The following is a 25,775-nucleotide window of genomic DNA, read 5'->3' as shown; positions in this document are numbered from 1 at the left end:
TGAACGTTGCAAAAGAGACTTTTAGAAATTCCTTAGATTCCCTTTATAACAGTTTACATCTGTTTTCTCTTTAATATGTCTTCATAGATCAGACTAGATTAAAAAAGGCAATATCTGAACATGTTGGATCTGCACTGTGGCACTAGATTGGTTTCTGGGCCTATAATAAGATTACATTTTCAGTTTTGCAATTTTAGTTTTATCCCCATGAATTCTATGCCAAGGCATTTCCATCTCTCTTTGCCTTCCGAACAGACATACAATCTGCAAACAAATGTTTTTATACCTTGCTACCCTATAGCTGGACACATTTTTTATGCTTGTCTGCTGCTCCAGGCTCCTTCGCTCCCTCCTGAGGTGGGTCACTGAGGAGAACCACTGTATGAACAAATTGATTGTGTCTGCCTTCAAAAAAAAAAAACACATGGCATACTGTATGTCATGGCAGGGTCACATTAATGTTCTCAGGAGGGACCCAAAGTGGCATATCATGACAGGAAGAGATGGACAATCACTGAAACAGGGAAACAAAAACACATTTTAGTGGAATGATGAGGAAGGGTTGGAACTTTTACAGAAATTTTTGCAAAAAGCAGAAAGTTTGGAATACAATTACAGAGGGTAGTTTTTAATGTATGCAAATTGCTCCTTAAAGCCGCTGTCTTACTCACCGAACATAGCACTGTATACTATATGTAAACATACAGTTAATTCAGCATGCCTAGCGGACGCACCAGTGCATTAGATAGATCGTTTGGGCCAGCTTGGCCTGTTCAAACTATTTAAAGGGACACTAAACATGGAGACTGGCTTTAAGGTTTATATAATAACCTTTTAACTATCCTTGACCCATTCTTCTTCCAAATTTGCCCCCATTAGCCTAATTTTTTTACACAGAAAAGGGAGAAAAGCCTGTAGAAAAAGGTAAAATAAAAAAATTAGAGCAACAGGACACAAACCATAAGCAAATACATAAAAGAAAAAGAAAAAAAATTGAATGAAATAGACTAAAATAAACTAAATAAACAACAAAGACACATTCTAAACTGGCAGCTACTTAAGAATTACAGACATGGATAAGCATGTGACCTGCTCCTTTATGATGCTGTCCAAGCCTAGCAGTGGTCATGACTGAGGGAGTGCCTTCACCACTTTTTGGGGGTTTTGGACACAGCCGATTTTAACTCCAGCTGAAGCGAATGTGTTAATGAGTGCGAATGTGTTAATGAGCGTCGGACCAGTTTCAGCAGACATGTTCGGTCATGTGTAGGGCCGACTGGACAATTTTCCGGCCGACCGGACAGGTTTCCAGCGGACAACTGTTTCTTAGCATGCTAAGAAACATGTCCGCTGGAAGCCTGTCCGCCGGACATATCCGATGGTCAGTACGACTCATTGGACATGTCCGCTGGCCCGAGAACCCGCGCATCGCGTCGAAGTGATTCGACGCATGAGTGGAAGCATTGAACTTCCGGGTTCGCACACGTCGCCGCGTCATCGTCGCCGTCACGTCGCCGCGTCGTCACCGCGTTGTCACCGCGAATTTGGTCTGATGGTGTGTACAGCCATCAGACCAAATGATCCCAGCGTACATGTCCGATGAAAACGGTCCACGGACCGTTTTCATCGGACATGTTGGGTCGTCTGTACAAGGCCTTAGGGGTTCAAGGATGCCTTTCCCAGGGAAACTGTCAATATGCCTCCATGGATATAGTACCAGATCTGTGTGTGATAGCACTTGACTGAAATGAAAAATGGTTCTGATCACTCCACTGTAAAGTGATGTTTGCTTCAAATAATGTAAGGTTGAAATATATTATGAGTGGAGGTGTTCTGTCCTTCTCTGCTACCTCTCTCAAAGGAAACTCTTGCAAGATTGTACATTCTTGAATGTGTACTGAGGAGCACTTGGTACAAAAGATCATCTCACTTAAAGGACTCTTTGAAACCTTTAATGGTTAAGAGCATCAAATACAGCCAACGCGTTTTGGGGGGAAAGCCTCCCCCTTCTTCAGGGCTGAGCAGTCAATGTTAATATCATGACTAAAAGCAGCCTTTGACTAACGTCTTCATCAATACTAAAAGCAGCTTTTAGTACCACCAGGAGAAACTCCCCCAAATGTTTTTACAGGTCGAAATAAAAAAATGTTGACGATTTTGATCTATCAAAAATAAAATAAAATAATTATATATATATATATATATATATATATACATATATATATATATATATATATATATATATATATATATATATATATATATATATATATATATATATATATATATATATATATATATATATATAAATATGATTTGAATCTACAGCATAGGCTGGCTTTCTGTTATGAATAGGTCGATGACAGGACAGGAAGGAAGAGAATTTAGAGATTGCATACCAGATTCCCCATGCTTTCGGTGTCCGGTAGCACCTATGTAGCTGCTATGGAAGTAATTCTGTGACTGGGCTTTATAATCATTCCCTAATGTAGTTATGGCATCAGTTTTTCCTAGGTAGTCCCTGGTGTATTCCTTTTTGTTTTGTAGGCTGTGAAACCTTGTGCGCATTCCAAGACTATACATATTGTGTTCCAAGCTCAAATTGACTAGGGTTTTGCTAACAAAACAACTTCTTATTGAATAAACCTTGTGGTTTTTGTGAAAGAAAAAAAATATATCTGGCTTTTTTTTCTTCTTGGCGTATATTTATAACATGTTTTCTCTCCTTTTCCACCATCGAATATGCACCAAGGAACGTATAAAGGTTTGACTTGTTTCCCTTTTGTTAGACCTTTGCGTGTCCTCAAGTGTTTGATCCCTCCAACTCTAGTGACTGTGTTTAATTGTGTCCTATGGTACCAAATTGTAAGAACCACACTCGGCTGTGACTCGGTGTATTGTCCTCTATTGGTCGTGTTTGACGTCTACAGAAGAACGACGAACAAATACTAACATGGTGCCCTGGGTTTTATTTTTCCTGTTTAGGAACATCCAAGGCCAGAATACGAAACTAAGCTGCTTTTAATGAAAGAGAAGTGCAAAGCTAGGAAAAATGGGGTAAGACTGTTTTTAACATTTCTACATTATGCATAATTTACAAACTGTTTTTTTATCAAAAGTTTTAATGAAATTTTAGAGTAACAGTCCTTGTTACAAATTTGAAATCCAGATAAAACCCTTAGTACAGGGTAAAGTTAGAACTTATACCGAGTATTTAATACAGCTTGGATACTTGTTTGAAAAATGTACCCCTACTTCCTATTGTGTCACTAAGACAGGAGGTAAGGGGAAATCTCTCCAACAGTAACACGTACAGCAATGAAAAATATTTGGTAAACTGATCAGGGAAAGGAATAGAACACTTTCATTGACACTTTTATATTTGTGTAATCAAATGCATTATCTGTTTAATGTAACTAACACATTTCTTAGAATACCATGCTTCACATTTTTTTGAAAATTGTTTCAGCTTTTATATTTTTACTTTTATCCTCCATTTATTAAAGGAGTGGGGTGGGGAGGGCGGGGTGTGGGGGGGGTCAAAACATCTGTTTACAAGTTGAATTGATGGTAAATAACTAGCTTGATGAGTACCTTGGACATGCCCTTCAGTTTCGGCTGTGGGCCAGCGTAACTGAGTTTCTCTCCCACCAATCACCTAATACAGCATCTATACACAAAATGAGCCTGATTTAGCCTTCAGGTGAAGTGATAGATCAGTATAAAGTTAGGTAATGGTACTAGCTAGATTTATAGGCAAATGTTGGTTATGCTACTACCTTTACAACAAAAATAAGACAGACACAAAGGTTTTTAAGTCAAATCTTAATTTGACTTTTGTGAAAGTCAAGTTTGACCACACCCCCTGATACCTGAAAGCATACGGATTGGTCTTTGTTGATATGGCCATTGACTGTTAAGAAGACTGTGGACAGGGTGTTGTTACAGGAAAGTTTGAGATTTGCATATAACTTCACCTGCCTATAACTCTGGATCAGCTGATCATTTTGCCATGCATATTTTACATCTCATATTCAGTTTGAATTGTCAAAGTTTGTGTGTGAGTTTGCTTTTAAAAGCATGCTTAAAGTATATATAAACCTTAACTTAATAACACTTAAAGTGTTACTAAACCCACAACAGTAAAATCAGTCTGTGTATGCAGTAAAGAATGCTTGTTATACTCCCTGTGGAACCTAAGGGGCTAATCCTCTGCATTGTGTAAAAAAAAACTGTTTGATCCTGTATTGTCTGTTCCTCCCCTTCTTCCACAGTCCTTAATCTCTCTCCTGATAGAACACAGCCCATGGGATAAGCTGCACATGCTCAGTTTGGTGTGTATTGCTAGAGAGGTTTTTTTTTCTCGGGAGGGTGCATGTGATCAGCACAGGGCCAATCAGCACTGTCCAGACAGAGGGTGAGGGGTTCTGCAGCCTCATAGGACAGTCAGAGCAGAATGAAAACTCCTCCTACAAGATTTAACTAGACATTGATAGAAGTCACAAGACTGCTCTAACTGATGATGAAAAAAGGTATTTAGCAGTTTATATTTACAAAAATATTTGCATTTTCATGTTCTGTGCACTGTGTGAGACCAGATATAGTGAATGCAGGGTCAAGGGTTCAGTAACAATTTAATTAAAAATCTTTTTTTTTTTTAAATACTTGTTATTTTTTTTTTTTTTTAAAGCCGAACTCCAGCTGTCACTTCAAAATTTGGACCAAGCTGGTCCAAATAAACTATTCGTTACACCATTCAGGAGAGGTTTTAAAATGTCCTGTGCACATGAAGCCTTACAGTTAACCTCACTGTAATACCTCATTACCTCTGTGATAATAGATGCAATGTTGTAACATATTAAAAGACAAACAACTATATAACACATTAGAACAAAAATTCCATATGTTATATACAGTATAGAGTATTATATTACCCGATAAATCCACTTCATTTATGTTACACATGGCTTTACGTTTCCAAAAAATTTACAACCCCAATCTGGGATATTTGGATTTCACTCTTATACATAACCTGCTCCCATGGTCCAAGATTTAAAATGAGGGAGTAGTCTAAAAAAATAAAAGCACAACTCCGATCAGGTTTCCTTTATGACCCAAAGACATCTGGTAGCCTATTAGAGAGATCAGCACTGAGTCAGTATGAAGTCATCACTATGGGACGACATCCATATCCAGACATGTGGGGAAGTGTAACTTTTTTACCCGAGGGAAGCGTCGACAAAGGCTAGGGGTATTATCAATGTATCAATATCTGCAAATAACATTTCACATTTAAAATGGGATTAAGCTCCAAGGGAACCTGCAGGGCATGTAAACCTTATGTAAAAAATAAAGAACATCCTTGCAAATGATACATAACAAATTCATGTTTTCAAAAAGATTTTTTGCTGTAATTTGACTTTTATTAAATAAGATATCATATGAGCCTTCCTGGGTTTAACAAGTTAGTCCATGGTGCAGATAGAAATACAATGTCATTAACATTTCTGGGAAACTAATCTGCCACTTACTCAATAGGTTTTGCATCATATACAATAGAGGTTAGAAAAAATGTGCTACTAAAGACATCTGGGCCAATAATGCATTTGGTTTCCAAGTTCATAATGTATAGAACTAACATTTTTTTCACTGAATAAATAATTGATCAGGTGCATTGAATCTGGCTGAGCAAACATTAGTTATGATTCAAGAATTGCTCCTGATGTGTGGTGTGAATTTAATATTGCAGTAAGCCCCTTGGTAAACCTCCTGGTTTGTGTTATAACTGTGTTCTAAGTTAGTAAATGCAAGTCTCTGAGGTAGAGACTTATTGGAAAAATGGATCCAGAGGCACTTAAGGTGCTGTGTTTATAACAGTGATTGTCAACGGGGAACTCGAATGTGGCCCTGACATCATTTAGGGCCTGCACTAATATTCAGTAATTTTAATCCTACAGAAGACAGTTATTGACTCCAGATATAATACAGGACATTATCAAAGACTAAAGACTTGCTGCAGGTGATGATCAGAGACTGAGGACTTACTATAGAAAATAGTCAGAGACTGTAGACACTCTCTACAGGTTTGGATTGAGACTGGAGACTTTATGTAGGAGATAGTTAAAACTGTGGACATATTACAGGTGTGGTTGGACACTACAAAGGTGCTAAAGGAGACAGTCAGAGACAAATAATATGTTACATGATACTTGTAAAGGTCAGTGCTATTACAGTCCCTTTGCTAAAGCAATGCTGTCACACCCACTACTAACTACTTGTGTCCAAGAGCAAAGAAAGCAAGCACCAGAGGACCACATGTGGTCATAAGGCTGCAGGATGGGTACCAGGGGACTTTACAGTCTATTTATAAAGGCTTGAAATGACTGGTTGACTTTTTTTTTATATAAATTCACAATTTCTATATTTTTATAAAACAAACCTTAGGAGAAGGGACTCCAGCAATTTCCAGCCCCTAGGTCATTGGTCCAAATGGAGGGGAGACAGCTCATCCCACCTTCTTCCTAGGGTCTTAGCCCAGGAGAACTAAACCACATGACAGGAAGCTTCCCAAAGATTTAACACCTCCCTAGCTTGCATCCCCAAGGTGGTTGTTGGAGTGGTTAATTAATTATTAACACTGACTGTTAACCCCCTCTACAAAGAGGAATGCTCAACAACTTCTGCAAAAAGAATAATGACCTGTACTTAGGGAACACTCAAGGAGAAACATATAAGCTGACTACACTCAACTGCTTCATACAGATTGCAAATAAGTACAAAAAAAAGTGGAAAAAATGCTAGACTTGTACAGAAAATACAGGTGTTATTGGTTTCCTTAAGGAACTGCTGATTTTAAATTGATCCCCAAGGAAACATTTATGTTTGGCAAATTTAATTTTTAGGAAGTCCAGTATAGCTCCATCACAGCAGGAGGTGTGGAGATATGGAACACTAAAATTATGTATTGACAAAAAACAGGACATCGACCTAGCAATAGACTTTAGATTCATCACACTACCTTGGTCTGTGTTTCCTTATGCAGGAGTAAAATATATCAGGCCTGAGTTATAAAGGTCAGACAAAATGAAAAATTGAAACTTCCTAGAGTAGAGTGAGCAATACACACCAGGCTGGCCTAACAAACACATTATGCAATGATTAAGAGCGTGTTACAGTCATGTGCCTGGCTCTGTGTACAAACTTAGTCATACCAAGGTTCCCCCAGTCTGACTCTCACACGAGACGCCTTTTGTCAATTTCCGCGCTTCACGAGAGGGATAGAGGGGAATGTTGTAATCCTGCAGCTGTTGTCCCTGGATCTTTGTGATTGTCATTTTAAAAATGCCAAGATTTCCTCGAGGGTAGCTGTAATTGGACACAAATGCACAGATCACCACAACAAATTCACAGCATATCTGAATTGCTGTTTGTGTATTAGTAATATTTGATTTGAATTTGTGTAAAAAAAATTACAACATTATACTGAAACTTCAGTCACTTTGATGATGTGATTTATTTACTTAATTTGTCAAAATCTGTAAAAAAGCAATTTTTCGTATAATGTTTTTTATTTTAAGGTAATAGATTACAACAGTTACAGTATGTCAGATGACAACAACTAAGAATGAGATACAGCATTGAAATACAGATTAATGCAATAATAATTGAACTGTTGTAAGAGTTGTAGTATTATACAGATATAACTAAACATAAATAAAAACAATTACTAATAAATGGAAATGAGAACTAATGGAGGGAAGGAAGAGGGTAATGGTGGTGTTCCGAAGGTGGATTTCACTTATTTTTTTCCGCTATTATCCATGAAAGGGTATCAATACCATGACATGAGAACTCTTGAGTCAAAAGTGTCTGGAGTATAGTATATGGCCCAGGGCTTCCATATGCTATCAAATTTTTCCAACCCATTTTTGTCTAGCGCTTCCAGTTTAGCATGTACGAATGAAAGATTTATTCTCCTTTCGGCTTCCGACAACAGTAATGCAGGTGATTTCCATGCACTGGCTATTACCTGTTTCGCGGCTATCATAAATAAAATTAATAACTTATGTTGATTCCGAGAAAGGGTTTCTGGTTTAATGTTAAGTAAGACCGCCATTGGATCAGGTAGTATAATACAGTCAAATATTTTAGAAGCGATCCTAAAAATCCCTTCCCAGAATTTCCTTGCAAGTGGACACTGCCACCAGATGTGGATATATGTTCCTTTGTCTGGGCAACCGTGGAAACAGAGATCTGAGCAGTTTGCTGAAAGTTTGGCTAATCTACTGGGAACCAGGTACCAACGGGAAAGCACTTTATATGATGTTTCCATTGCCGATACATTTATAGATGCAGAGCTAGTATTAGACCAAATGCTTGCCCAGGTTTCGTTATTAATTTTACATTCTAAGTCTAATTCCCATTTAGCAGTATAAGATATTGTAGTTGTTGATGCTATGTGATATAGACATGTAATTCGAGCCCTGATCCAAGCCTTAAAAGTTCTGGAAATACCCATGCTGGATAAAAGGTCGGATTTTTATAAAAGGAAAGAAGCGGAATGTGTGGCGATTGCAATCCATGAGAGGTTTTGTACCTATCCCATAATGACAATGAGTGTTTAGAGATTGGATTTTTCAATTTTCTACGGTCTTGAGGGCTCAGCCAAAGGATATTGTTAGTGGTGAGAGGGTCAAAGTCTATTTCCTCAATAAGTACCCACAATGGGATTTCTGTGGTTGAGTGATACTTTGATAGTTGCGCCAATTGTGCTGCTCTGTAGTATGTTGCAAAATCTGGAAATCCCAGCCCACCCATTAATTTGGGTAGAATTAATGTTTTTTAGGCAGTCTGGGTTTTTTCTTCCCCAACGTGAACTGTGTTACTCTATGCTGAATCAATCTAAGAAAATAAGCAGGAATGTGAATTGGAAGGGTTCGAAATAGATATAAAAACTTGGGGAGTATAGCCATTTTTATTATGTTGATTTTCCCAAACCAGGAAATCGGTAAAGAAGACCAGTCGGATAACAATCTAGTGACACTCAGTAAGAGAGGGTAGTTGGCAGCAAATAATTCGGAGGCATTAGCCGTAAGGTGTATACCCAGATATGGTATACTACGGTCTGCCCATTTAAAGGGTAGTGAGGACTGTAAATTTTGTTTCACTGTGTCACTGAGTGAAATATTTAGTGCCAAGGATTTTTGGCTATTAACCATGAGGCCGGAAATGTGGGAGAATTCGTGAAGTACCCGTATTAGATTTGGGGCCGATACCTGTGGTGAGGATGAAAATAGGAGTATATCATCCGCAAATAAACGTATTTTGTGATGACATCCACCTAACTCTAAAAAGCTATTTTTCGTTGTAAAAAGCAGGCTGTAACTGCACTCACCCTATATGTCACTGCAGCTATTTTAACTAAGGGCAGCTGAAACCAGTGCCCTCAGTTTTCTGGGGAACTCCTGACCACACATGAGCAGTACAGCGGAACACAGCGAGTCCGCACATGCGCAGTACATATTGGAGTCTGCGTGCATACAACAAGCTGGGGGTTATTTACGAAAGGCAAATCCACTTTGCAATACAAGTACAAATTATGGGCCAGATTCACATAGAATTACGTTGCTCCTGGGCAGCGTAACGTATGTGGTTTACGTTACACCGCCGCAGGTTTACAGCGTAAGTGCCTGATTCTCAGAACTCTTACCTGTAAACTTGCGGCGGTGTATCGTAAATGCGCTCGGCGCAAGCCCGCCCAATTCAAATGGGGCAGGCACCATTTAAATTAGGTGTGTTCCCGCACCGAACGTACTGCGCATGCTCCGTCGGGTAAATTACCCAACGTGCATTGCGCTAAATGACGTCGCACCGACGTCATTTGCTTAGACGTTAATGTAAATGGCGTCCAGCGCCATTCACAGACGACTTACGCAAACGACATTGTTTTTTTGACGACCATACTTAACATGGCTTAGGACACCTAGGAGGTAGCCCTAATTTTACGCGACGTAACTCGACGGAAACAACGTAAAGTTAGACGGGCAGCTCGGACGTTCGGGGATCGCCGTAAGTATTCATTTGCATATTCTACGCTGACCGCAATGGCCTCGCCACCTAGCGGCCGGCCTAGAATTGCATCCTTAAGATCCGACAGTGTAATTCAATTACACCTGTCGGATCTTAGGGCTAGCTATGCGTAACTGATTCTATGAATCAGTCGCATAGTTAGGATGGCCCTAACACAGAGATACGACGGCGTATCAGGAGATACGCCGTCGTATCTCTTTTGTGAATCTGGCCCTACAAGTGCAAAGTGCACTTGAAATTGCACTGAAAGAGCACTTGGAAGTGCAGTCGCTGTAAATCTGAGGGGTAGATCTTAAATGAGGGGAAGCTCTGCTGATTTTATTATCCAATCACATGCAAGCTAAAATGCTGTTTTTTATTTTCCTTGCATGTCCCCCTCGGATCTACAGCGACTGCACTTTCAAGTGCACTTTCAGTGCAATTTCAAGTGCACTTGTAGTGCAAAGTGTATTTGCCTTTAATAAATAACCCCCCGTGTCTTTGTCCATCCTTCGTCTGCCTCTGCCCATCTCTGCCTGTCCTCCGCCCTCCTCCAGATCTCCTCCACCCTCCTCTAGCTCTCCTCCCCTCACAATAAAATAAAAAAATGCCTGAGGCCTCCTAGAATCTCGGACAAAAATATCCCAGGAGTCAACATGAGTAGTGTTTTGACATCATCCGCCTGACAGAGGGGGGATCAGCAGGAAGTGGTCAGGAACTAAAAAATAGGAGGTATTTAGAGCTAGAAATGTTAAATTTTTCTTTATTAAAGGGGGGGGGGGGTGAATGCTAATAGTAGAAAGTTAAAAAAAGAGACTGAAGATCCGCTTTAAAGTGTAACTAGAGGCAAAACTTTTTTTTAGTTTTGGATAGAATGGAGAGCGATTAGAATTGGGTTTTCCCCGGGAAAGAGGCAACATCTTCCAGTGGGGATATAGTTTTGGTGACCTGGGGGGCCCCAAGGGATTCACTTAATTTAAAGGGATTTCCTCTCACTTTTTGTTTTGACTATGGGACAGGAACTGAGGGTAAATCTCCCCAATGGGACACAGATAACCGAAAAAAGCTGACAAGGCTTATAATCCTACTTTTCTCTATCCAAAATAAGAAAAAAGTGAAGTTGCTTAAAAAAAAAAATCAAAGTCAGCAGCAAAAAATACTGCAGCTGCTGACTTTTAATATATGGACACTTACCTGTCCTGGGTGCCTGCGATGTTGGCATCCAAAGTCGATCTGTCTTTTGTCTCTCTGGTCCCTGGACCTGTGTGTCCCAGAAGACAGCAGGGGGGACGAAGAAGGCACCGGACGTGGCTTAGGACGCTGCCGCGACCTATGCCTGGAAATGGGAGCAGATACCTGTATTACACAGGTATCTGTTCCCTCCTCCCCCTGAAAGGTGCAAAATGTGACACCGGAACTCTGCAGCTAGGGGATGCAAACATGATGTGGGTTAACTTTTCTAAAGGTCTGTCTTGTTTCAAACAGCATGGATGGATCTGTTTGCACCCATCTTTGCTATGCACAAGCTATTCCTGCCACCAGTGGAGGGCGCAGTTTGAGGAAAGTAGACCTGCTTTTCATTGAGTTGATTGAACAATCTGTGAATTCAACTGGATGTACTAAGGCTGCATTCACACTTGAGTGTATCCTTTACAGACTTTTTTTGGGGTGTTTTTCTGTAAATTTTTCAGATTTTTTGGGGAGAATTTTTGAAGAGTTTTTTCAGTGTTTTGTACAGGTCGAAAGCTCACCAATGTAAAAAGAAAAAGAAAAAATGCCTGTAATCTGCCTAAAAAGAAGTTTGTGTACTTTTTTGAGCTTCAGTTGACAGAACGCTCAGATGTGAACAGGGGTCATTGAAAAATGGTTGGGATTTTACTTGTTGGGCATTTTGGAACTTTTGAGATGAGCGTTTTACAAGCTGAAAATGCTCAGGTGTGAATGGGCCCTTAAAGTCAGGAGGCTGCAGGCAGTATTGCTGGATACATGACTTTTTTTCTCAGAGGCTACTGGGAGAAATCTGAGCACATCACCATTAGTGAAATTGCAGTTATGCTTTAAAACAGAGTGTTGGTAGTGTGTTGTGAGCACTTACCATAATGTGTGAGGTGATGAGTCAAAAAAAGTTTCTTCTAACAGAAGAAAACTAGTCACTAGCATTTCCTGTGGTGTATTTTCCCATTACTGACTTAGCTTACCTTATTCGGCACCATATCTCCTTGTTAAGGTGGCCATCTTGGTGCAAGAGCAGGGCTTTGCTTCCTCAGGTCAGAGCTCCCTCCTAATGACTGATTCTCTGATAACTCAACAGAGCCACAAAATGAATGAAGCAGAAGCATAGAGAACCCTGCACTACAAGGTACAGTAGGATTGGTGTAACAGTGGAAGTTATGCCAGTCCTAGTGAATGATCGATGGGAGGGACTAATAGGTCTCCTTTTAGGGCCATTTAAAGCAAAATAAAAATAAAATAAAGCTTTCTATACATCTCTGCAAAACATGCACATTTCCCCATATTTTATTGCGTTGAGAACAGTGCAAGGACAGAAGAATCTTTGTTGATCTGCAAGAAAGGGGTGCTCTTGGAAGATGTAGTTCTGGGCGTGTGCCTCCATCAACCGGAGCTTCCAGCAGCTCCCCCTGCAAGAATTTTACAAGAAATATTGTAAGAAGGAATAAAATATGTTCCTTGATACAGGAACAAAGTTAAAATAAAAATAATACTTGGACATGTTCTAGAAGACGGTGAGGGAGGTGTAAGAGAAATGTTGGGTAATGCCAAAATTAAAATATTGTATTGAATGTTGATATATTTTATATTATCAGTACAACTGGCTAGAAGGTGTTAGTTCTGTGTAAAGGAAACATGCAAGGATTTATACAACAAAACACAAATTTAGATCCATACTGTATCTGTTAAGATATAGTTTTGATGGGTAAGTGACAGGTTCACTTTAAAAGACCACACAGTTATTCTATGCTATTTCTGGTACACTGCCCAGAACTGAGACCTGTCAAATTTCATTTATACAGATCGTTAGAACACATTGGTCTCAGTGCTGGGAAATAGTGCCAAATGACTTGTGAGATACCGCCCATTTGTGAAGAGTTTCTTAGTTGCATCCAATCCCCTAACCTACTCCACATAGTTGTGAGCTTGCACTGAGGGATTTCAGTTATGTTTCATAAAGAAGATGTAATTTTAGTTTAATTACATCTCATTCTCATAGTTCCGTCCTGCTGATTCCCTTCTTGATATTCCAAAGCTTTTTTATGACATAGCAAACTAAAGCTATCCGTATAATAATAATAAATAATGGAGAAACAAGCAATCTGCGGGTCAGGACCCCAAACATTTGTTTCTTGGGTCCCTGGATTACCAGAACTTTTAAAAATCATATGTGGAATGATACCTTTCAAGGTCCCAATACCAAATCTGGCATTTGGTAATCACTGAAGGATGGCACACCAGCATTTAGAGGTGCCACTGAATCACTAAAATAGAGGATATAGAGAACTAGGGCCATTGCATCCTTGATATCTGCAATATCTAGACTCTTGACACCAATACCACACCAACATTTGGGATCCATATTGGTTGAGCACCATTGCTTTAGGTGTTGAGTAGGGTTGAGCGAACTTGAACTGTAAAATTCGGGTTCGGTACGGACTTTGGGTTTTTCCCGAACCCGGACCCGAAGCCGAATAATTGGAAAAAGTTCGGGTCCGGGATCGGAGTTCGGGAAAAAAAATGCGCGGAGGTCCCCGCAAATTCAATAACCAGACCCTTTAGGTCTGGTATGGATATTAAGGGGAACCCCGCCGTCAATTTAAAAAAAAAATGACGTGCGGTTCCCCCTAAATATCCATAACCAGACCCTTCAGGTCTGGTATTGATATTAAGGGGAATCCCGCCGGCAATTTAAAAAGAAAATGACGTGCGGTTCCCCCTAAATATCCATAACCAGACCCGTTATCCAAGCACGTTGACCTGGCCGGCCACAGAAAAGAGGGGGGACAGAGTGCGGCCCCCCCTCTCCTGAACCGCACCAGGCCACATGCCCTCAACATGGGGAGGATGTCCCCATGTTGATGGGGACAAGGGTCTCATCCCCACAACCCTTGCCCGGTGGTTGTGGGGGTATGCGGGCGGGAGGCTTATCAGAATCTGGAAGACCCCTTTAACAAAGGGGACCCCCAGATCCTGACCCCCCCTGTGTGAAATGGTAATGGGGTACACTGTACCTCTACCATTTCACAAAGGAAGTGTAAATTCTTGTAAAAAAAAAAAAAACACACACACCGTAGAATAAAGTCCTTTATTAATAAAATAAAAAATAAATAAAAAAACTCCAGCGGTGATAATCCACTCGTTCCCGGCTTCCTGCTCCAACGTTGTCCCGAACCCGAACATCCAGGTGTTCGCTCAACTCTAGTGTTGAGCATTGGGTTTTACAAACCAAAAGTTAGACAACAATGGCTTACCGGCATTTTGGGTTTATGCTTGAATGGTTAAGCACTACTTTGTAGAATTATGTTTGTTCCATATTTGGTGAAAAACTAGATTTCGGACAACAACACACCAGCCTTTGAAGTTCTTACCGAAGAACGGTAGAGCACCACAGCTTTGGAGAATTTAAAGTATTGGATTAATTCCACACCTGGTGGAGAGGCTCAGTAATGTCTAGATTCTTGGAAACGGTAGCCAACATGACAATAGTGTATATTATTTTCACCTTTTTCTGAAAAGGCCCATTGTTTTTTCCACAGGTTGAAATGTAGTTAAATAAGTGCATAGGCTAATTGAGTTCCTTGGTGCATTAGCAAGAATTCACAAAAATGAAGATCACCTAACCTTTAAACACACTGCACACTTAATATCTTTGTGCTGACATTCAAGAAACTCTTGCCTTCTAAACTAAAGATTAACTGAATGTTTAAAGTTTCCTTCCAGCCAAAACTTTTTTCTTTGGACAAGAGATGCCCGGTCTGCTTTTTCTGCTGTCAAGGGTCCTATTTGATAAATGTCTTTTCACTTACTAACAAGGTGACAAAGGTTTCACCAAATAGTAAACCATTATCACTTTGACCTTATTTCCTCTCTGACCCTGTTGGAGACTTTCCCTCACTTTGATTAAACCATTGTCACTGCAGCAGTAAGTGAGAAGAAATTTCTACAAGGGAGCCACATATAGCAGTAGAACACTGATGGGGCAAAACTCCTTACCCACTCTATCCAACAGACATCAAATACATGCAGGAGGGCTGTTTTACCTGTCAAAGGAGTGATATTTCTGTCCATCTTGTTCTAATTGGCTACTTGTGTTGCTTTCCCCTCTCCCGGTCTGAGCACTGCTGTACAAGGACTGTAAGTTGCCTATACCAAAACAAATTCAGATATCTTTGCTGCTTGCAAAATACACTTAAAGCGGTTGTATAGCACTGGCCTTTTTCCCCCCTGCAAGGTAAAGTCATAATGTGTTAGTATGCATTGCCTACTAGCACATTATGTGAAACTTACTTTAGAACAAAGCTCTTCCAGCACCACGATGTCAGCGCTGCAGCCACTTCCATCTTAACCCGTCTTACTTCTGGGTTCGTGGGCTCCGGCTTTGTGACTGGCCGAAGCCACGATGATGTCACTCCCGCGCACCGCTTTTCACAGCACAAGGCTTGGAAGGAATGGCATGGGTGGCTGTTCCTTCAGAGCACATGTGCCAGTGATGTCACCAGCTGCATGTAATGTAAATATAGGCCACTTACATTCCTTATTATAAGCTTACCTATAGGTAAAAGACAGGAAAGAAAGTTTACTTCCACTTTAAGGATGAACACAGATAGGTGGATTCAGAAAGACCGCCGCATCTTTAAGCTGGCGTAGCGTATCGTAATTACGCTACGCCGCCTTAAGTTAGATAGGCAAGTACTGTATTCACAAAGTACTTGCCTCCTAACTTACGGCGGCGTAGCGTAAATGTGGCCGGCGTAAGCGCGCCTAATTCAAATTAGGCTGAGGAGGCGTGTTTTATGTTAATGGCGGTGACCTGGCGTGATTGATGTTTTTTTACGAACGGCGCATGTGCCGTCCGTGTACATATCCCAGTGTGCATTGCGGCAAAGTACGCCGGCCTAACTCTTTCTGAATCCACCTAAGAATGTCATTAATGCATCCTTTTATAATCTACTGTATATATACAGTATATATGCTTGGTGGCAATCTCAGCAATATCTACATTTGTGATACCAATACCACACTAACATTTGAGGTCCACATCTGAGAAAAGTTGAGCACCGCTGCTTTAGATGTTGGGCACAACAATAGCTTACCAGCATTTTGGGTTCTTATTTGAATAGTTAGGCATTACTTTTTAGGAGAATTTGTGGAATTTAGTTTGTTTCATATTTGATGAAAAGATAATTTTCTAGATTCTAGTTACAGTATATATATATATAGAAAAACCTTTAAAGATATTTATTTCAAAACCACACAAAGCAATGACCAATTAATTACCAAGAATTATGGGTAAGAAAAAACGATTTCTCCTTAAAAGTAAAGTAAAATTAAATGTATTTGTTATACAGTAAAAGTTGTAAGAATGGGGGGGGGGGGTGGCTTTGACTGACATATTTATATTGACACTTTGTTTTGTTATACCAAGACATCACACTTTCATCTCCGGCTCAGTATATTTCTGTCTGTCTTTCCAGACACTTCTGTCACTGCATGTTATTAGTCCATGTGATTCGGAACATATGTATAGTATTTATTTGTATTAGAACATTGCTGGTGGTCGATGAAACATGCAAGGAATATAAACCATGTATGGTATTTATTGTACATTAATAATCTGCGTCTTAGTCTGTTACTTGCGATATAGCTTGGTTGTTATTTACCATGCATGAAAATGGTTAGTTTTTGTTTATATACTGTATCTATCTCATACATGAATTTCATTTTGCAATACTAGGTACTGTATATGTTTTTGGTTTATTTATGTATATATCTGTACAGTTTCTCATCAAATCTTTGGGCCAGCTCACTGTGCATCATTTGATGCACTTTGAGAGCCTTTTTGTGCAGAATTTTAGTGTAAAATATTTTAGGAGGTAGATTGCCAGGTCTTTCCTCAACCCTCTTCATTTTCTCAGCTTGGGACCGGCATGCAAAATGTGAAAATACTTGTGTATAGCCAATTTGTGCACCAACACTAGGGTCAATTTACCTGACTGCATGTTTTTGGAATGTAAGAAGAACTTCACAAACACGGGGAGAACATGCAAGCTCCTTGCAGACGGTGTCCTGAATGAGCTATGAATCAAGGATCATGCTGAACAAGGATAAAGGACCATCAATAATCATGCTGTAGGAGGACATGCATACTAACCACTAAGCCACTACACTGCCCATGTATGGTTTATATCAGGGATTTTTTTCTCAGAGAATAAGTGCAGGTACTTCCCACTTCTGAGTCACCCCTTGTCTCCACCCTTTACCCACCTTCAAGCACACTCTCTTCCACCCCTTCCTACCTCCGTAGCCCTTTTAGAAAATACAGGACCATTCGCTTTGTGGTGCTAATTAATTTGTATGGAACTTGTTAATGACATCAAGTAAATAGATCCCTGCAGCCAGCAACAATATCCTCCGTGATAATAGACCCCCCCAACAACAATACATCCCCCCAGCAACAATAGATCCCCATGCAACAAATCAACATATTACCCCCTGTAACAGTACATCTACCCCAGCAACAATAGACCCCCTCCAGCAACAAGAGATCCCTCAGCAGCCAGCAACAATAGACCCTCCAGCAGCCAGCAACAATGTTGCATTAGTGTCGGAGGTGCCAGAACTGTGTTGCCCCACGTTCCTGCTGAAAAAAAAAGCCCTGGTTTATACTACTATGGTAAACAAAGCTAAGCAAACTGCCCATCCATGTTTGGAAACTGATCCAGACTGAGCTGAGATGGAAATTTATAAAGCCTTTGATATTTTTCTGCTTCACTGCTAATAATTTATGTCAGGGTTACCTCCTGAAGAATTGTAAGCCTGCCTTCCAAGTGTATAGAGCTATATTATCACATTTTTTAGGCCCTTAAACATCCATAGTCGCCTTCCCACCATCACATTGACAATGGTGCTTATACCCTTTAGCATTTGATGGGCAGGTGATTAGAGAAAAGCAAAAATGGGCTCCTTCGCAATACACAAGCACACAAATAAAGATAACAATGCAATAGTATTGGAAAATGTAACAAGAAACCTAGTCATAGATACAAGAGTAATTGTTAGTATTAACCTGCCTGGCGGTATTCCCGAGTCTGACTCGGGGTTAGATTTTCCTGCTGCTAGCGGTAACTCCGAGTCAGACTCGGGCTTGCCTCGCTGGATCCACAGGGAGTGTTTACTTACCTTGTCCCTGGATCCAGCGATGCCACCGCGCTGTGTGAGCGAGCGGGACCTCGCTCGATTCACACAGTGCCTCTGTGTGACGCCGATCTCCGTTCCCTGCGACGTTACGACGCATGGGAGCGGAGAACGGTGCCAAATTCAAAAATGTAAACAAACACATTACATACAGTATACTGTAATCTTATAGATTACAGTACTGTATGTAAAAAATACACACCCCCCTTGTCCCTAGTGGTCTGCCCAGTGTCCTGCATGTACTTTTATATAATAAAAACCTTTCTTTCTCCCTGCAAACTGTAGATTGTCCATAGAAACCAAAAGTGTCCCTTAATGTCAAAAATAGTTTTAGAGCAGCTAAAAAACAGCGATAATAAATTATAATCACTTGCAGAATTGTGCGATAGCGATTTGTGGGGAAATTCGTCATAAAAAAAAAAAAAATAATGACAGCGACAATTCTGCAACTGAGCAAATTTCAGTGATTTTGATTTGATTACATTATTGAATCATTTTTATTATAATTATATTATTACTTGTTATAATTATTTATAATTATTTATTATATTATAATTTATAATTTTGTTTTTAAAAACATTTCATACCCGGGATGCCTATTAGAATCTTGTTTGGTTAGATTTAAGTGAGTTATTTCTAAAAATTCCAGGCCTACAATATAAAACGCCAAATTTCCTTGCAAATAATGGTACCGCTTTCAGCACCTTTTTTCTGAAAGAATCATACCGCCAGGGAGGTTAACCAATTGCAACACCTAGAAAGTAGCCTTTTAAGGAAGATAGCACACAATTTTTCAGTTGGTCAGTTCGTAGTAATGACATTTCTGTAGCATTAGGTCATTAAAGGTAAAACCATCCCTATACCCGGCTTGGGATGCATTCTTATGTATGAGAGAGCCATAAAAATTAAATATGGAATTCCTCCATCAGTACCTTTAATTTTTGACAAGATTTTTTAAAACCTTTTAAAAACCTGGTCTAAGATAGATAACAGTAGACTCTCTGAATTAAATTGTTTATTTGAAACTTCAGGAAACAATAGCACAATCCAGCTCTCAGGCTATAACCTACTTTTGAATGAATGCAGTAAATAACCAATAAGGGCAAGGTAACTGGACTGTGGGTATCACTTTGAATATTATGAATCTTTACTAGTTTACATCATCCTGGTGGGCAAAGCTAAAAATGTACCTCAATGACTCCCATCCACATCCGATCCAATCCTGTCTGCTTAAAAAAGATGGACTGGGGATCTGTTCCCCATCTGTCTGGCGTATCGGATGGGATGGCAGTTGGGCTGTGTCTGTGTCCACTCTGCATAAGCAGAGCAGAGCGGACATGGACCAGCCAGCTGTCTGCTCAGCGGGCATCATTGGGCATCATTGGGCAGATCCCCCCTCTGCGGATTTAAACTGAGCCCGTAAGGGTTTACAGGGTGGTTTTAAGTCAACATTTAATTATAGGTTTGCTTATGCCCCTTTAAAGCTCAGTTAAACTTTAAGCTAAATACATTCCAGGTACATTAACCTCCCTGGCGGTATGATTATTTCAGATTTTAGGTGCTGAAAGCGGTACAATTATTTTGCATGGAAATTTGGCGTTTTAAATTGTAGGCCTGTAATTCTTAGGAATAACTCACTTAAATCTGTCCAAACAAGAGTCTAGTAGACATCCCGGGTATGATAAAGTTTGAAAAACAAAATCATAAATTATAATATAATAAATAACTATAAATATTTATAACAAATAATAATGTAATTATAATAAAAATTATTCAATAATGTAATCAAATCAAAATCACTGAAATTTGCTCAGTTGCAGAATTGTCGCTGTCATTACTTTTATATTTTTATGACGAATTTCCCCACAAATCGCTATCGCTCAATTCTGCAAGTGATTATAATTTATTATCTCTGTTTTCTAGCTGCTCTAAAATCACTTTTGACATAAAGGGACACTTTTGGTTGCTATGGACAATCTACAGTTTGCAGGCAGAAAGAACAGTTTTTATTTTATAAAAGTACATGTAGGACACTGGGCAGACCAATAGGGACAAAGGGGGTGTGTATTTTTTACATACAGTACTGTAATCTATAAGATTACAGTATACTGTATGTAATGTGTTTATTTACTTTTTTGAATTTGGCGCCGTTCTCCTCCCCCGTGTGTCGTAACATCGCAGGGAATGGAGATCGGCGGCACACAGGAACACTGTGTGAATCGAGCGAGGACGCCACTCGCTCACACAGCGGGGAGGCATCGCAGGATCCAGGGACAAGGTAAGTAACTTGTGCCTGTGGACAGTGCGAGGCAAGCCAGAGTCTGGCTCGATGTTACCGATCCCAGCACAAAAATCTCACCCAGAGCCAGACTCGGGAATAACGTTAGCCAGGTTAAAGCAAAAAGTGTTCAAAATATTTCAATTTGTTTTTTTAGAAAGCAACTACAGCAGTGGCGGCTGGTGGTAATGTTTTTTGGGGGTGGTAAACAGTACCCCCCCTCAGGTCAGTAACACTTACCACATCGCTTCACCGGCAGCTTTCCCTGCTCAGCGGTGGCCTCCCATTCCCCTGTTCTCCACGGGTCATCACAGTGGCGGCTTCTGTTTCCTCCCTCCTCCTCAGCAGCCAATCGGGAGTCTTCTCTTTTTGGCCAAATGTGTCATGAGCCCATCCTATTTTGAAGCCTATTGGAGCCTATGGTTCTAATCGGGTGCTTCAAAAAACACCCCTGAGGCTGTTATTCAGGCACTCGGTGTACTGAAAGGGGCCAGACACATGAATAGGGGGTGGCCGCAGCAGCCGTGGATGGATTCATGCTTTGCATGAATCTATCTATTATCCATATAGGGGTTGGCGTGGATAAAGGGAATATCGCCCAGGCACCCCTAATGGACGGGCCACCACTGAACTACAGCCAGAGCAGAAAAGCTAGTCCTCCTGCCAGAGTTATGAAGAGACAGACCCTTGTCCTCTGTGTGGAAGCAGTGATCTCTCTGCAGAACCTGACATACCCCCTGCTAGAGGCCTCCAATCTTTAAGGCTCGTGCTCCATGCTGATTGGAGAGCTCTAGCTCTAATTTAGCAAAAGCTTTCAAAATCTGTAAGGAGGATTTCATAAATAAACCACAACGTTTGAAATGAAAGGAACTTATAACAGGAAGGAAAGGATGATATAAAATAATAGCTTAGTTTAAAAATCATCATAATAATGGAAAAAAAGACAGTCTAATGTCTAGCGCCTTTGTTAAAGTAACTCTGTAAATCTTACAAGGTCAAAGCCATCTCTCAAAGCGATTGAGCCGACAAAATGAGAACCATCTTTAGTATTGCTCAGATTAGATGCTTCAATTTCATTACCAGGGTCAAACGTTCTCTTACACATATCTTAAGTGACATAAAGTAGCTAAGAACATGACAGGCAATCATGTGTAAGCATGCGGTCGTAATACAATGCTGGAAATGGGTGACCATTTCTGATAATAAACGGCAAACCCAATTTACTTAAGTTGCTGGAAAACCTTTGGCCTTGCTAAAAATATCTGCTTTTTGTATGGATAAGTTTGCCTGATCTCGAAGAATGATGTCAATAGTGGTGATAGATTGTATGTAATATTGTAAACCACAGTGACATAAACTGATAACCTGTATATTTAACTAAAAAAAGTATACTGATTACAAATATAGAATAGTAAGCTCCTAGTATTAAAAAAATATTTATATGCAAGAGTTTCCATTTATTTGGAAAGATACCGAGATAAAATATTTAGGAGTTAATATCACATCATCCCCTGAGCTAATTTACTTACAGAATTTTATCCCATTATTAAATGATATTAAAATAGATTTAAAGAAAATTGCATCTAGACAAAGATCTCTACTAGGGAGAATAAATTGTTTGAAAATGTTTATTCTCCCTGAGGCCCCATACACACGATAGAATTTATCCGTGAATACGGTCCAGCGGACCGTTTCCGCGGATAAATCCTCTTGTGGATTTCGGCGGATTTTCATGCGATGGTGTGTACACACCATCGCATTGAAATCCGCGCCGAAATCCTCTTGCGATGACGTGTCGCGCCGTCGCCGCGATTATGACGCGGCGACGTGCGCGACGCTGTCATATAAGGAATTCCACGCATGCGTCAAATCATTACGACGCATGCGGGGGATCCCTTCGGACGGATGGATTCGGTGAGTCTGTACAGACCAGCGGATCCATCCGTTGGGATGGACTCCAGCAGATGGATATGTTCTGCATGTCAGCAAATATCCGATCTGCTGGAATCCATCCCAGGGGAGATATATCCGCGGAAAAAGATCCGCTGGCGTGTACACACCATAGGATCTATCCGCTGAAACCCATTTGCTGGGATTTATCTGCGGATGGATTCTATGGTGTGTACGGGGCCTAAGATATTATATAAAATTCAAATGTTACCGATCGTACTACCGGGAGCTTACTTTAAAATGCTAAAACAGTTATTAAATAGGTTTATATGGCGGAACAAAAAAACATGTATAAGTATGGAAATATTAATTAGAGATAAGGAACATGATGGTTTGGGGGTACCTGATATCTACACATATTATATGGCTATTCACATGGCAAGGGTGGTTGATTGGGTTAGAGATAACAAAGAGAAAAGGTGGGTTAGATTAGAAAGTTGTTCAAACAAGTCACTGTTAGGAAAAGAGATTTGGATACCGCCATATTTCAGACAACAAAATGCGCACATGCACACGATCACATTGGCATCCATGTCCATATGGGATAGGGTACACAAAAAGCATAGATGGGGCTATAATTCCCCACTAATCCCTTTATTCGACACAAATTTTTTTGCACCAGGGAAAGACAGCAAAATTCTTACCTACCAGGAATTAAGTAAAAAAATAGAATTGTTTGAGCTGAACAGGTGGCGATATATGCAGCTGACGCATTTTGTAGATTCCTTCCCCTCCCCGCCGAGGTCAGATAGAAATTTGCTCCCTCTGGAGCGTTTGTGTTTAGCACCAAACGGAAGGGGCGGGATCTCCTCAATTTACAAAATATTGATGGGATTGAAAAATCCCGGTTTCCCTCCTTATATTAATAAATGGGAAGAGGAATTGGAAACGGGCAAAACCGAGTTAGAGGTCAGGAAAATATTAAAAAAGATGCATACTACTTCAACTAACTGTGCATTGATCGAAATGAACTTTAAATGTTTAGCACGGTGGTATATAACCCCGGCCATAGCACACCGTTATCAAAATAAAACCTCCAAATATTGTTGGAGGGGCTGTCTTGAAGTGGGTACTATGTCACATCTATGGTTGACCTGTCCTAAAATCAAAACATACTGGAATAACGTATTATTAGTAATTAAGGAAATTACCGGAATTAAAATACCTCCTGATCCATGGGTCTGTCTGTTCCACGGGACAGAAATGTCAACTAAACATTATATGAGAACTTTACTTCCCCACGCACTAGATGCAGCAAAGAGTTTGATCCCCAAACAGTGGAAGGACCCTACGAGCCCAACAGAGAGGAGCTGGCTTTGCAAAATCAACGATATATACTATGCTGAACAGCTCAGGTTCATAGGAGAGGAAGGAGAAGGAGGATTTAAATTAAAATGGCAGGACTGGGTTAATTATAAACTTTCACCGAGTTATATAGATAGGATGATATAGTGTAGGAAGGATAATGGGCAAAGGGAGATACAATATGAGACGGAATTTCGGAGATAGGGGTGGGTGGGAGGGTAGGGTTAAGGGATGGGGATGGGACGAGGGTGGGATGAGGGCTTGTTCAGCTAGGGGAAATTAATGTATTTATTCACGTATTAAGTATTTTTTTTTTGTATATTTATTGACATATACTTTTGCAATAACAAACATTTTTTCCAACCATGATGTGAACTTAGGAGACTGCGAATGAACGCAAATTGATTAAGTCTCCTGATAGTTCTCTGAGGCGGAAAAAAAAAAAAATGTAATTATTGTTTTCTTTGTGCCCGACTGCCCGTGCTGCATTGAGGGGCACATGTAACTGCCCGCAGCACGTCACAACACACTGTGGTGCATAGAGTTAAATTAAATGTCATTTTTATATACTAAATAAAGTTTTAAAAAGGGAATAAAGATAAACACTGCATTCCAAAGCTCCTACACAATGCACACATGGATTATAGCATCCTGGCTGGTGTGAATGAGCCCTTTATTTAAAGGAAAATTAAAGCAAATACTTTGTTTTATTTTTTATTTTTTTATAAGGAATAGTTAAATCCCTGGCTAGTTTTTTTCTGTCCATGTGCTATCAGAGAAAATAGCCTTCATTTCCTGTCTATTAGGCACAGCAGGGAGTAGAATAGATCTTTCCAAAGTGAGGAAAATCCTGTCTGAGGCCTCGTACACACGACCGAGTTTCTCGGCAAAAACCAGCAAGAAACTTGCTGGAAGATATTTTTTTGCCGAGGAAACCGGTCGTGTGTACATTTTCGTAGAGTAAACTGTCGAGAAACTCGACGAGCCAAAAAGAGAGCAAGTTCTCTATTTCCTCGACGGGAATAGAGAAACTTCCCTTGTCGAGTTCCTCGACAGCCTAACAAGGAACTAGACGAGGAAAATGATGTGTTTTGCCCGTCAAGTTCCTCGGTCGTGTGTACGAGGCCTCAGACAGTTGTCACCTGTCATAGAAACCGCAACAAGATTTCCCATTAGAAGACTTTCTCTTTATTCCCGTTTCGGTGAGAACTCAAGATTTAGGGTTTTCCTTTACTTTCAATCTAGGTGTCAATGTCACTGGACAAAGATAGATGCTGTGAAAGCAATAAAAACTTGAGACAAAAAAAAACTAATACAGCAAGAACAAGGCCTCAGTGTTTTACTGAGGTCATAGATGCAAACGTTTCAAAATACAAAAAAAATAAGCGGAATAACCCAGAGGTTTCGAAGATGCATAGATCCCTTCCCCATGGTGACGGACCTTTGCATCTCTGAATTGTCATGTTATTATGTTTATTGTATGTACTTTTGCATCTATGAATAGTATAACCTTGAGGTCTGAACGTTTGGTGTGCTGGCTTATTTGCAAGTTTATCACAGTATGCCCATTGGCCATGCACCCTCAAATAAGGCATAAAAAATGCAGGATGCATTTTTTTACAAACAGTAAAAATGTATAGGGGCTCTAACCCTTTTCTACTTTATCGAAAACAAACAAACAAACAAAAAAAAAACATGTTGGTTTAAGATGCACTTTAAAATTCTAATAAAATATAGATATACAGTA

General features: G+C 40.0%; 1 protein-coding gene across 3 annotated transcripts in view; it reads left to right on the top strand.

Annotated features, from left to right (window-relative positions):
• Nucleotides 1-25,775, top strand: part of ANO2 (anoctamin 2) — a 315,904-nt gene that overhangs the window by 140,613 nt on the left and 149,516 nt on the right. For 2 of the 3 annotated variants that reach the window (XM_040345150.1, XM_040345152.1), the window contains 2 exons: nucleotides 2,753-2,764; nucleotides 2,986-3,057. In XM_040345150.1, coding sequence (XP_040201084.1) covers nucleotides 2,753-2,764; nucleotides 2,986-3,057 — 84 coding nt within the window. The remainder of the gene's footprint in view (nucleotides 1-2,752; nucleotides 2,765-2,985; nucleotides 3,058-25,775) is intronic. The other variant, XM_040345151.1, reaches the window with a different exon arrangement.

Source organism: Rana temporaria, chromosome 3 (assembly GCF_905171775.1).
Source record: "Rana temporaria chromosome 3, aRanTem1.1, whole genome shotgun sequence".
Taxonomy (NCBI): domain Eukaryota; kingdom Metazoa; phylum Chordata; class Amphibia; order Anura; family Ranidae; genus Rana; species Rana temporaria.
The sequence above is the reverse complement of the archived record's forward strand: the minus strand, read 5'-3'. Positions and strand labels throughout refer to the sequence as shown.